Here is a 14,217-nt window from a genome sequence, read left to right as displayed (position 1 = left end):
ACCACAAAAAAAAAAAAAAAAAAAAATCTTGCAACAAACAAAAGTACAGGACCAGATGGCTTCACCGGTGAATTCTATCAAACATTTAGAGAAGAGCTAACACCCATCCTTCTCAAACTCTTGCAAAAATTTTCGGAGGAAGGAACACTCCCGAAATCATTGTATGAGGCCACCATCATCCTGATACCGAAGCCAGACAAAGATACTCCAAGAAAAGAAAATTACAGACCAATATCACTGATGAATATAGATGCAAAAATCCTCAACAAAATACTAGCAAACAGAATCCAACAACACATTAAAAGAATCATACACACCATGACCAAGTGGGATTTATCCCAGGGATGCAAGGATTCTTCAATATATGCAAATCAATTAATGTGATACACCATATTAACAAATTGAAGAAGAAAAACCATACTATCATCTCAATAGATGGAGAAAAAGCTTTTGACAAAATTCAACACTGATTTATGATAAAAACTCTCCAGAAAGTGGGCATAGAGGGAACCTACCTCAACATAATAAAGGCCATATACGACAAACCCACGGCAAACATCATTCTCAATGGTGAAAAACTGAAAGCATTTCCTCTAAGATCAGGAACAAGACAAGGATGTCCACTCTTGCCGCTATTATTCAACATAGTTTTGGAAGTCCTAGTCACGGCAATCAGAGAAGAAAAAGAAATAAAAGGAATACAGATTGGAAAAGAAGTAAAACTGTCACTGTTTGCAGATGACATGATACTATACATAGAGAATCCTAAAGATGCCATCAGAAAACTACTAGAGCTAATCAATGAATTTGGTAAAGTTGCAGGTTACAAAATTAATGCACAGAAATCTCTTGCATTCCTATACACTAATGATGAAAAACCTGAAAGGGAAATTAAGGAAACACTCCCATTTACCATTGCAACAAAAAGAATAAAATACCTAGGAATAAACCTACCTAAGGAGACAAAAGACCTGTATGCAGAAAACTATAAGACACTGATGAAAGAAATTAAAGATGATACCAACAGATGGAGAGATATACCATGTTCTTGGATTGGAAGAATCAATATTGTGAAAATGACTATACTCCCCAAAGAAATCTACAGATTCAATGCAATCCCTATCAAATTACCAATGGCATTTTCTACAGAACTAGAACAAAAAACTTAAAATTTGTATGGAGATACAAAAGACCCCGAATAGCCAAAGCAGTCTTGAGGGAAAAAAATGCAGCTGGAGGAATCAGACTCCCTGACTTCCGACTATACTACAAAGCTATACTACAGTAATCAATACAAAAGACCCCGAATAGCCAAAGCAGTCTTGAGGGAAAAAAATGCAGCTGGAGGAGTCAGACTCCCTGACTTCCGACTATACTACAAAGCTATACTATAGTAATCAAGACAATATGGAACTGGTACAAAAACAGAAATATAGATCAATGGAACAGGATAGAAAGCCCAGAGATAAACCCATGCACCTATGGTCAAGTAATCTATGACAAAGGAGGCAAGGATATACAATGGAGAAACGACAGTCTCTTCAATAAGTGGTGCTGGGAAAACTGGACAGGTATATGTAAAAGAATGAAATTAGAACACTCCCTAACACCATACACAAAAATAAACTCAAAATGGATTAGAGACCTAATTGTAAGACTGGACACTATAAAACTCTTAGAGGAGAACATAGGAAGAACACTCTTTGACATAAATCACAGATCTTTTTTGATCCACCTCCTAGAATAATGGAAATAAAAACAAAAATAAACAAGTGGGACCTAATGAAACTTAAAAGCTTTTGCACAGCAAAGTAAACCATAAACAAGACAAAAAGACAACCCTCAGAATGGGAGAAAGTATATGCAAATGAATCATCGGACAGAGGATTAATCTCCAAAATATATAAACAGCTCATGCAGCTCAATAGTAAAAAAAACAAACAACCCAACCCGGAAATGGGCAGAAGATCTAAATAGACATTTCTCCGAAGAAGACATACAGATGGCCAAAAAGCATGAAAAGCTGCTCAACATCACTAATTATTAGAGAAATGCAAATCAAAACTACAATGAGGTATCACCTCACACCAGTTAGAATGGGCATCATCAGAAAATCTACAAACAACAAATGCTGGAGAGGGTGTGGAGGAAAGGGAACCCTCTTGCACTGTTGGTGGGAATGTAAATTGATACAGCCACTATGGAGAACAGTGTGGAGGTTCCTTAAAGAACTAAAATTAGAATTACCATATGACCCAGCAATCCCACTACTGGGCATATACCCTGAGAAAACCATAATTCAAAAAGACACATGCACCCCAATGTTCATTGCAGCACTATTTACAATAGCCAGGCCATGGAAGCAAGCTAAATGCCCATCGACAGATGAATGGATAAAGAAGATGTGGTACATATATACAATGGAATATTACTCAGCCATAAAAAGGAACGAAATTGGGTCATTTGTAGAGATGTGGATGCATCTAGAGACTGTCATACAGAGTGAAGTAAGCCAGAAAGAGAAAAACGTATATCGTGTATTAACGCACATATGTGGAACCTAGAAAATGGTACAGATGAACCGGTTTGCAGGGCAGAAATAGAGACACAGATGTAGAGAACATACGTATGGATACCAAGGGGGGAAAGTGGCGGGGGCGGAGGTGGTGGTGGGATGCATCAGGAGATTGGCATTGACATGTATACACTGATGTGTATAAAATGGATGACTAATAAGAAAAAAGAATAAATTAATTAAAACAAAACCAAAAAAACCCCCCAAAACAAAAAAAAAGCTGAGCACAGGAAATATAAAAACTATGCTTGGGAATGTCTTTACTGATATCCACATGCACCTGTCATATATCCATGATAACTTTAAATCCCTGCTTTAAGGGAGACCTTGCTCATTTGTATAGGAAGTATCAACATTCCTATACAAAGTGCTGAGGTATTTGAAATGTGAAATAATGAATAAAGTTGACATTCAGCTTAGCTGATGACAAATCCATAAAAAATGAATGTACATTTAGGTTACATCACCTTGGTCGAGATTTGCGTAAGGAATCCAGGTAGGTCACAATGTAAAGCCCAAACCTTTAAGGTAATGGGAAGCAACAGGTACACACTGCTATATTTAAAATAGATAACCAACAAGGACCTACTGTAATAAATGAATGAATGAATGAATGAAATTATTAAAATAAAAAGAAAATAAAGTAATGGGAAGGGACCAGTGCTCAGGGGGGGACCACTTTGAAGAACCACATCTGATGCACAGTGACCTTTTCCATCCCAGTCCACTGTCTTTGCTCCTCTCTGCAGTGGATGCCGTGCTCAGTTCCTCGTTTTCCTGAACGTCAACTTCGCTTCTGTTTCACGTTTCAGGCGATGTTCTTTCACAGATGCTCAGATCTCTGAATATAAATAGAGCAGTGGGGAATAATAGTGATAATTGGTATTATTGCCTAGTTCCTAGCTTAAAGGGAACTTCTGCTCGTGATTCAGTGTTCTTCATGAAGCTGACTTACTCATCATGGCTGGATCTTATTTTTTTTCCTTTTTAGTTATTTTTAGGAAGTCTCATTGCTTCTTTTTTTACCAAGCATTTATATCAGAAATAGCTATATTGTTTTCTCCTGTTATGATGATCATTTGAGTGATCATTTTCTCTATCTAGCAGCATGACAAATTTTATATTTCTTCTCTCTTTTTTTTAAAATAGGAGAAAATCAAAGTTTAATAACACATATACATGGGAGAGTTCCAGGAAAACTGACTCACTCCTGTATTTGTTAATAATCATGCATTCATGGGATGACTAACTTGACCAAGGAAGTATTTTTATATGCACTATTGGATTAATACTGTTCATCAATATTTAGGAAGTTAGTATCAATATTCATGAAAGAGGTCTCTTTTTTTCTCTTTTTTTTCCCTTTGTCATCTTTCAGCATTGGTGTTGATGTTAGTTTTTTTTTTTTAAAGATTTTGGAAGCTTTTCTTCTTTAGGAAGATTTTTTTTTTTACTTCTTTATTGTGGGAAATTTCAAATATATACAAAAGTAGTTAAAACTGTAATGAACAAACCCCCATGGATCCATCAGCTAGCTTCAACAATGATCTGTATTTGGTCAGTCTTGTATATTCCCCCACCCTCCCTGCCAAAACTGAATTATTTTATAGCAAATTACAGACATCTAAATATATTTTTTAAATTATTAAAAAATTTTCCAAATAATACATGAATACATTCTCCTTATTTTTTAAAAAAACAACTTGTAGATTAGGCCAAAGTCCCTTTGACCACTATTCCCACATCCTAGGCCCCTCCCCAGAGGTTGCTGCTGTTATCACATTGGTGTGTGTCCTTCCTTTTCAGTAGACATTCTTATGTGATCTTTCTCTTTCTTTCTCCTTTAGACATATTAAGCAACACGTAATTAATGACATTTCTCTACTGAAAGAGTTATGCTAAAACCTAATTAGAAGTGTGAAGGGGCAAAAGCAAAGATGTTTAGGCAGAACAACAGAAGTAGGGCCTAGTGTAGAGTGAGAAGGCCTGGATTTATACCCAGCTCTGCCGCTCACCAGCTGCGAATCCCTTGGCGAACCACTTCTCTGAATCAATTTCCTCATGTATAAATTGGGGATCTAGAACTTACTTTACAGGGCTGTGTGAGGGTCAAACAAGAATGCGTGTGAAGGTATTTTGTAAATGGTAAAACGTAGGACTTCTATTATTGCCCAGGTGAGGCCATTTTAAGATAAGAGGAAGCTTCAGGAGAGGAGAGTAGTATTTGCATATAACCTTTGTTCTGTGAGAACATTTCTAAGGATTAATAAGCCTTTGTCATAGCGATGAGAAAGGGCATTGCAGACTGATGATAGCAAGCTCGGAACATTATTTTACCGGCTTCTGTTGGAGGGGAGTTTTGATCTTGGGATGGGTGCAAAGGGATGAGTTTGCTTTGCAGGGCACACTCTAATGTGCCCGAGGTATGTCCTAGGGCCTAGGTATGTCCTCCACCTCTGTGTTCAGAGGGACACTCCTTTGGGGGTCAGACTTCCAGACTTCCTGGGTGAAGACCTGACCTTTCTGCTGAGTAGCTGGTAACTTTGAGCAAGGTGCTTCACTTCTTAGCCTTAGTTTCCTCATTTGTAAACATGGGCAAATAATACTTTTTCATGTAGTTATGACATTTTATAGACATAACACATTTAAGGAAGTACTCATCATTACCATATTTTCCCTAATATTATCTGACCTCACCATTAAATAACCAGTGACCCTGCTTCTTCTCTTTCAGGTAGGAGGTGTGCAGTGTTTGGGGGGAACAGGTGCACTTCGAATTGGAGCTGAGTTCTTAGCGCGATGGTACAATGGAACAAACAACAAGGACACGCCCGTCTATGTATCCTCACCAACCTGGGGTGAGTCCTGTAGCTGTAGCGAGAGGAGAAACAGAGAAGCCAGAGGCATTCTCCCATACTGTGAGACAGCTATATTGATGGGGTCCTATGGAGGCACATAGCCCAGACTCTGGGGAGTGTGTGTGTTTTGGGAGGGCTGGTGGTAGCAGAGGAAGCCTTTCTGGAAGAAGTGGTTTCCGTGTTTAGACATGAAGGATGAGGAAGGGTCGGGGCTGGCAGGGAAGGAATTATCCTCATGAGTCTCACTGCTTACACTGAAAATGTAACCCAGCCCTGGATCAACTAACATGAGAATGGCTTGAGCAGTGGATTATGGTAGTACATGGGTAACCTGATGCTTAAATTCAGATTGGGACTACTTTATCCCAAGACTCTTGGTGAACTTGTGTTTTAGTGTATATTGAGCCTTCCCAGAGGAGGGAGGTCCCACTGTAGTAGGATGTAAGTCAGCATGACTAGACTGGTCAAACTTGTTCTTGGTCACAGTCATTCCTCTCAATCTTAACCCCTCACCTCCATGTCACCCAGTGGATGTTGAGCCTGTGAGGGCCCTGGAAGCTGCCTTGAGTCCCTTCTGTTCATGCCTCCTTGTGTTTGTAAAACATTTAACATTTTACCCCTTTGCTTGCAGAGAATCATAATGGTGTCTTTATTGCCGCTGGATTTAAAGAAATTCGGTCTTATCACTATTGGGATGCAGCGAAGAGAGGACTAGACCTCCAGGGTTTTCTGAATGATCTGGAGGTGGGTTATTAGAAGAAAAAGTAGACAGAATGCTATGACATCAAGAAGAGCAGGGAAAAGTCTTTGGATCAGTTGATAAGTGAGAGAGTCTGAGACACCCTACTCAGGCCGGATGGTGGTTTCTGAAATGGCACGTAAGGAGGGAGTACCTGCCCTCTGTGCCCCTGACTCTGCCCCCCATGTCCCTGCTGGTGTCAGAACTTACATAGCTTCCTTCTCCCCAGAAAGCTCCCGAGTTCTCCATCTTTGTTCTCCACGCCTGTGCACACAACCCGACTGGGACTGACCCAACCCCGGAGCAGTGGAAGCAGATTGCCTCTGTCATGAAGGTAACTGTCTTTTCAGAGCATCTCTTAAAATAGTGTGTATTAATATTTGATGTATTCAACAGCAGTACCTATTTACGGAAGAATTTGGAAAAATGGAGAAAAGCCCAAAGAAAAAAATAAGTACTAACTATAAATTCTATTACCCAAAGAAAGCCACTGTTAACATTTTGATATACAGAATGTCAGGCTCTTTTCTTTTTTAATTTTTTTTTAGTGTAGTTATACATGACATGCATGGCTATGTCACAGTACAGATTGATTAAATCAGTTGATGGCCATTTCGTGCCCAGGTTTCTTACTCTTGTGAACAATATATGTAATAAATCTCCTTTTTTTTTTTTTTTTTTTTTTGCGGTACGCGGGCCTCTCACTGTTGTGGCCTCTCCCGTTGTGGAGCACAGACTCCGGACGCACAGGCCCAGCGGCCATGGCCCACAGGCCCAGCTGCTCCGCAGCATGTGGGATCCTCCTGGACCGGGGCACGAACCCGTGTCCCCTGCATCGGCAGGCGGACTCCCAACCACTGCGGCCACCAGGGAAGCCCCTAAACCTCCTTTTCATTATTTCTTTGGGATAACTTTCTACACTGGAATTTCTAGCTCAAGGTGTACATATTCTTCATTAACAAGTTTAAAGAATACTTCTTGATAAACTATTATGTACCAGGTGCCATAGGGGGACAATAGTGAACAAAGCAGAGGTGGTCCCGCCCTCAGAGCACACAGCCGGTTTGGGGAGACAGCCACGTACTGTGAGACAGCTGTGTTGATGGGGTCCTATGGAGGCACATAGCCCAGACTCTGGGGAGTGCGTGCATTTTGGGAGGGCTGGTGGTAGCAGAGGAAGCCTTCCTGGAAGAAGTGGTTTCCGTGTTTAGACTTGAAGGATGAGGATGGGTCAGGGCTGGCAGGGAAGGAATGTTTCCTGCAGAGGGAAGAGCACCATCAAAAGCCCAAGGCAGAGGTCATGGTCCATATGAGGAAGTAAAAGTAATTCGTGGTACGGGCTGGAGTTCCAGGGGAGGGGGCGAGTGAGTGATGAGGCTAGAGAGGTAAATGGGGGCCAGGTCCTGTGCTGAAGCCTCGGACTTTATTCTGAGGGCAGTGGGGAGCCCCTGGAAATCTTTGATGTCATGGAGTGACATGATCAGATGTGCCCTTGTTGGCAAAGCAGCATCGTGACACTCTAGGACAATATACTTAAAAAAATAAGGTTTACCGAAGTTAGATTTGTTGGTTGGTATTTAGGTGAACAGAGAAACAGATGTAAAGTGGAGTTGGATGCAGAAAGGAAAGAGGTAGGAGAAACGGACAGGGTGAGACATTCCTTCCAGGCACCAGTTGGGGAAGGAAGGCCGGTGTCTGAGGTTGGTTCCAGGAGGATTTCCTGCCCTGACTCACTTTCCTTCCTCACAGCGCCGGTTTCTGTTCCCCTTCTTTGACTCAGCCTATCAGGGCTTCGCATCTGGCAACCTGGAAAAAGACGCCTGGGCCATTCGCTATTTTGTGTCTGAAGGGTTCGAGCTCTTCTGTGCCCAGTCCTTCTCCAAGAACTTCGGGCTCTACAGTGAGTGCTCTCATGAGTTACAGCCCAGCTGCCCCAGCCTCGCCGCCCCCGGAGCCCCAAGGCTGATTTTCCTCCTTCCTTTTAGATGAGCGAGTGGGGAATCTGACCGTGGTTGCGAAAGAACCTGATAGCATCCTCCGGGTCCTTTCCCAGATGGAGAAGATAGTGCGAATTACGTGGTCCAATCCCCCTGCTCAGGGAGCACGAATCGTGGCCCATACCCTCTCTGACCCTGAGCTTTTTAATGAATGGTAAGGGGCTCAACGCCGATGGGCGAAGCGTGGGGATGCAGAACAGCGATTGTCCCATTACATTTAACTGCCTCTTCCTTTTATGCTGGCAGAGGCAGGACAAAAATACTTGAACCTCTTTTGAGTGTCAGTTATTATTTCTGTAAAATAGGGCTGACACTTACACATGTGTGTAACAGAGCACTGGGAACATAGGAAGGAGGCCCTCAGTGAATGGGAGTTTCCCCCACTCTCCCACCACCCAGGCTTCTTCCCCTTAAAGTTGGGAAACACAGGGAGGAATTTCTGATAGAATAGAATATCTAACTTCAAGTTAGTGCAACAATTTTGGGGCTCTTCATTCTTATCTAATTTATATATTTTTCGTCTTATTTTGAAACAGTAATTTTTTTGTAGTAGCTAAATCTGTAATCTCTACTTAATTACACCTGATAAAATATATTATCCTGTCTCAAGCAGCACCTAGCTGAAGTCTGAGTTAAAACATAAGTGGTATTACAGCCAGTATACCTAAGACTAGCCATAAACTCCATCAGTAAATGAAGTCCTTTCCTTATGCCTAGTAAGTCTATCTCTCTGGTCTCCTTATCCACCCATCCAGGCATCCACATACCATAATAGGCAGGTTGTGATCATGTTTTCAGCTTACAGATTAAATTACATTAAAAAAATTTTTCTGTTTTCGTGTACCATCTCTCCTGTGTGGATTGGTATTCATATTGCTGTCCACTCAGGACAGGTAATGTGAAGACAATGGCTGACCGCATTCTGACCATGAGATCTGAGCTCAGGGCACGATTAGAAGCCCTCAAGACCCCTGGAACCTGGAACCATATCACGGAGCAGATTGGAATGTTCAGTTTCACCGGGTTGAACTGTAAGTGGCCCCACCGCCTCAAATGCTCACTGTTGGACACAGCACTCCTCACAGCCAGTGTTCTTGGGCTTGGCTCCCTTAGCTGTTGCCCATTTGGTCAGCTATTACTTTGGACCAGAACAAGTTAGATTTTCTCAGTGTGCCCCGCCCATCTCCTGGACTGCTTGGGTCTCAGAAGAGCATTGTTGTGGTCTACCCTCCAGAACATAACTCAGATATTTTCATTTTTATGGGCTTGGGAAGTGGCTCAGAGCCAGCTGGGAAGTAACAGGATTTGTACCTTGGAGCCTTGATTTATGAAACATCTTTTATAAATGCTTAGGCACCTTTTGGGTTTTCCTTAACCTTAAGTATAAATATTACATATGATTATCGAAGGACCTAATTTCTTAACAGGTCTTTCCTAGTCTCCAAGCATTGCCTAGGTTACAACATTCTCTTTTCACTTCATAAATAAGAATTTAGATTGGTAGTTGGAATTAAAAGTCAGTTGACAGTCTAACAGGCAGCCATGCACGATCTTGGTCAGCCGTCAGTAGGGTGTATCAGTGATTGGCCATCCCTTCTGATGATAGAGGACTCATTCATTTAATAAGTAATTCCAGAGCACCTCAAGCCAAGCCACTGGTTGCGTGGTGCAGATATGACCTCCCTGTGGAGCTTGTGTCTGAGTGGCTCAGGGGACAGATGTGTGCCTTTGGGTAGTCAGTAGAACCTCAGGTACTGGGAGGTACTATAAACCAGGGCCATCAGAGTGCCTGTTTGAAATGGGCTCAGAAAAAAGCCAAAAGAAAGGTAGTAAAGATTGTATATTGCAGACTCACCGAAACACTTTGGGGTAAAATGAGGCTAACCAAGAAAGTAAACGGATAGCTCAGTTAGCCTTTGGTGTTCTCACAGTTCTGGAATGGGGAATTAGTTCACTTAATTAAGGAAAATCATCCTTATACAATTTTTAAGATATTAAGTGTAATGGAAATGGTGTTTAGTAGTAATATTCTTTTTTTTTCCCCTAGCCACATTTCTTTTATTTTTTTAAATAAATTTATTTATTTATTCATTTATTTAATTTTTGGCTGCATTGGGTCTTCCCTGCTGCACGCGGGTTTTCTTTAGTTGCTGAGAGCAGGGGCTACTCTTTGTTGCGGTGCACGGGCTTTTTGTTGTGGTGGCTTCTCTTATTGCAGAGCAGGGGCTCTAGGCATGCGGGCTTCAGCAGTTGTGGCTCACGGGCTCTAGAGCGCAGGCTTAGTAGTTGTGGCACACGGGCTTAGCTGCTTGTGGCATGTGGGATCTTGCCAGACCAGGGCTCGAACCCATGTCCAGTGCATTGGCAGGTGGATTCTTAACCACTGCGCCACCAGGGAAGCCCTTTTTTTTTTTAATTTATTTTTTTATGCAGCAGGTTCTTATTATCTGTTTTATACATATTAGTGTATACATGTCAATCCCAATCTCCCAATTCATCCCACCACCACCACCCCGCCACTTTCCCCCTTGGTGTCCATACGTTTGTTCTCTGCATCTGTGTCTCTATTTCTGCCTTGCAAACCGGTTAATCTGTATAATTTTTCTAGATTCCACATATATGTGTTAATATACGATATTTGTTTTTCTCTTTCTGACTTACTTCACTCTGTATGACAGTCTCTAGGTCCACCCACATCTCTACAAATGACCCAATTTTGTTCCTTTCTATGGCTGAGTAATAGTCCTTTGTATACATGTGCCACATCTTTATCCATTTGTCCGTCGATGGGCATTTAGGTTGCTTCCATGGCCTGGCTATCGTAGAGTGCTGCAGTGAACACTGGGGTGCGTGTGAGTAGTAATATTCTAAAAGCTCACAAGGTGGGGATGTCTTCCCATGAAGTATCCGTATTGTCCCACTCTCCAGAGTAGGAAATTAGTTTTATTATGAATTGAAAAGTGGTGAGAATAGACCTGGGCTTATAACATAAAGTTATACTTTTAGAACTTGGCATTATTTACCCTTTTTAAAAACAGGGTTTGTTTTTTTTCCTTCCGACATTTTATTAGGAAAAATTTTAAACATACAGAAAAGTTAGAGGACTTGAACCCCATGTGCCCGCCACATAGTTTCTACAATTCTCATGTTGTGGTACTTCCTTTTCTACATTTTATCTATCAGAACAGGGGCTTTCATCCTGAAATATTTTTAAAATTGGGTATGTCTATATTGGCCTTTTTCTAGGGAAAGAGTCCCTAACTTTTACTAGCTTCTCAACTGTGATACTCCCTTTCCCCATAAAAGTAGAGGAGTTTCATTTCTATTTAAGAAAACGGGGCGGGAGCCCTGTAACCACAACATCTACCTCTGGGGCATAGGCTTTACAAGGTGCTGTGCCCGTGGCTCTGTTGATGTCTGAGGTTAGGCGCTCTCTCCTTGGATGGCTGTAATTCACATAGTTAAAGCTGATCAGGGCTACTGTGAAGGTGGCTTTGTTTGGAGGGGCCCAAAGGTAGCACTGAGTACAGGGTCTAGGTTTTTCACTTCCATACAGAGGCAGTATAGTATCCTGGCTAAGAGCTGAGAGCCGGGAGTTATACTGCCTACCTTAAAATTCCAGATTCACAGCTGACTAGCTGTGTGACCTTGGGAAGGTCATTTAACTTCCATCTATGCCATCTGTAATATGGGGGCGATAAGGTTATTATCAAGATTAACTGAGCTAATATAAAGTGCTTAGAACACTGCCTGGCACCTAATGTTTGCTCCTGTGATGATTATGATTTTATTACTGTCTTAGTCTGCTTGGGCTGCTATAACAAAATGTCATAGACTGGGTGGCTTAAACAACAGAAATTTATTCCTCACAGTTCTGGAGGCTAGGAAGTCTGAGATCAGGGTGCCAGCATCAACAGGTTCTGGTCGGGTTTCTCTTCCTAGCTTGCAAGTGGCTGTCTTCTTGCTGTATCCTCACATGAAGGGAGGAGGTGAGGGGGAGAGAGAGAGCGAGCGAGCTCGTGCATGAGCAAGCTCTCTGGTCTCCTCTTATAAAGGTCACTATTCCCATCATGCATGCTTACCCTCATGACCTCATCTAAACCTAATTACCAGCCAAAGGCTCCACCTCCTAATACCATCGCAATGGGGCTTAGGGTTTCAAAGTATGAATTTTGGAGGGACACAAACATTCAGTCCATGACAATTATTATTATCCTGATCCCTCAAATTGATGGTGCCTTAAGGGTGCTAATTACTTAGGGGAAAAAAATCAGCTAAAATTCTCTCATGGCTTTGCAATAAAGCAAAAAAAGCTCTAGAGATTGTGGCAGAAGGGAAGTACAGGCAGTCCCTTCCCATTTCATACAGCAGCGTTTCTGCAAACTCATGGGAAAACCCTCCTGTGCGTGTGTGCGTGTGAATGAGAGCTGAGATGCGCCAGGCCCGAGAGGTCTCTGCAGTGTTCAGCCTGCGGGTTCACACACACAGCATTTATCCAGCAACGCTCATCTCAGGGCCTTGTCCAATGTACTGTGAAAATGAAATGTCAAAGGGAAGTTGCTCTGGGTGCTCAGGCTTAAACAAATACAGGTGAAGGAAGAGATAAACAAAGCACTTCTTAACCAGTTTTTCATATCAATGGATTGTTCTTAAGTCTATGGGTTTGGTTGAGTGGATAGGGTGTCCCGGTGAATGTAACCTCCAAGGTTTGGTTGGGAGGTAGTCCCAGATTAAAATTCCCATCAGGAAGAACCATGTTAAACTTGCTGGGGATTAGGAAGTTAGCTCATAAGAGTAGTTTCCAGAATCTGCTGAGCATATTTCTCACTGTGTCAGGTGGACAAAATAACTCCTATTGTTTTGCTTCTCTGTGTTAGGGGAAAGAAAGGAAATTGTCATTGTAACGGACTCTCTGGACCTCCATTACTTAAAGGATTCCTACTGCTCTGATTATGTATCTCTTTTGGTTTTCAACAGCCAAGCAGGTTGAGTATCTGGTCAATGAAAAGCACATCTATCTGCTGCCAAGTGGTCGGATCAACATGTGTGGCTTAACCACCAAAAACCTAGATTATGTGGCCAGCTCCATCCATGAAGCAGTCACCAAAATCCAGTGAAGAAACACCACCCAAACAAGCACCACCAAAGCGGTCCTCTGTCTCGTGTATTCCCTGCCTGCACAAACCTGGTTGTATACATCACAACTAGATTAGAGACTACTGAGGGACAGAAAAGCTGTTCTGGTGAGGTGATTTCTGTTTAAGCTGGCCCCACGGGAAGAGAACATCTCTTGAAAGGAAATGGGGATCTGGGATTAGAGCCCGTTTGGAGGCCAGAGCAAATTAAGGCTTTTATTTGAGAAGAATAAAAAGGTACTTTGATGATGAAATGTAGATGTCTTGCCCCCTCGCTGGAAGCAGGAGTATTGCCCATGTCACTCGTGTGCTCCTGTGTGTTGCTTTACTCTGTACAAATTCGAGTCCCAAAGATCAAGTTGTCTGAAGAGCCAAGTGTGATTGTGGGTGTCATTTGTGTCATTAAAACTCGTCATCTCGATCCAGAGTGTCTGTCTCCCTGCTCTTTCTGCATGGTTGTGTCCCTGTCCCTAAGCTTGAGTTCTTTAGAGTGACCAAGGTAAGAAATATATTTATATCTCACCCACACATTTAACTGACATGAAAGTTTCACAAAACAATATTTACCCTTGCTATGTGTAATGCATTCTGCTATTTTCTATTCTATTCTATTCTATTCTATTCTATTTCACTAAAGTAATAAAGTGAAAGTGCTGATTGAGGCCCATGGACTTGATTTTGTCATCCGCTAATGGGTTGTAACCCATGATTTAAAGTGAATGCTGGGGCATACAGAATGGACTTGAGGACATGGGGAGGGGGAAGGGTAAGCTGGGATGAAGTGAGAGAGTGGCATGGACATATATACACTACCAAATGTAAAACAGATAGCTAGTGGGATGCAGCCGCATAGCACAGGGAGATCAGCTCGGTGCTTTGCGACCACCTAGAGGGGTGGGATAGGGAGAGTGGG

General features: G+C 42.1%; 1 protein-coding gene across 1 annotated transcript in view; it reads left to right on the top strand.

Moving 5' to 3' along the window:
- The window catches only part of GOT1 (glutamic-oxaloacetic transaminase 1), a 30,296-nt gene extending 16,330 nt beyond the window's left edge, over positions 1 to 13,966 (top strand). The window contains exons 3-9 of the mRNA XM_029245811.1: positions 5,310 to 5,433; positions 6,065 to 6,177; positions 6,402 to 6,506; positions 7,922 to 8,072; positions 8,158 to 8,323; positions 9,058 to 9,200; positions 13,147 to 13,966. Of these exons, the coding sequence (XP_029101644.1) occupies positions 5,310 to 5,433; positions 6,065 to 6,177; positions 6,402 to 6,506; positions 7,922 to 8,072; positions 8,158 to 8,323; positions 9,058 to 9,200; positions 13,147 to 13,286 (942 nt within the window). The 3' untranslated portion in view covers positions 13,287 to 13,966. The remainder of the gene's footprint in view (positions 1 to 5,309; positions 5,434 to 6,064; positions 6,178 to 6,401; positions 6,507 to 7,921; positions 8,073 to 8,157; positions 8,324 to 9,057; positions 9,201 to 13,146) is intronic.
- The last annotated feature ends 251 nt before the right edge of the window (positions 13,967 to 14,217 follow it).

The sequence above is a fragment of the Monodon monoceros genome, unplaced genomic scaffold, assembly GCF_005190385.1.
Source record: "Monodon monoceros isolate NGI ecotype Baffin Bay Population unplaced genomic scaffold, NGI_Narwhal_1 Super_Scaffold_4, whole genome shotgun sequence".
Classification (NCBI taxonomy): domain Eukaryota; kingdom Metazoa; phylum Chordata; class Mammalia; order Artiodactyla; family Monodontidae; genus Monodon; species Monodon monoceros.
The sequence above is the reverse complement of the archived record's forward strand: the minus strand, read 5'-3'. Positions and strand labels throughout refer to the sequence as shown.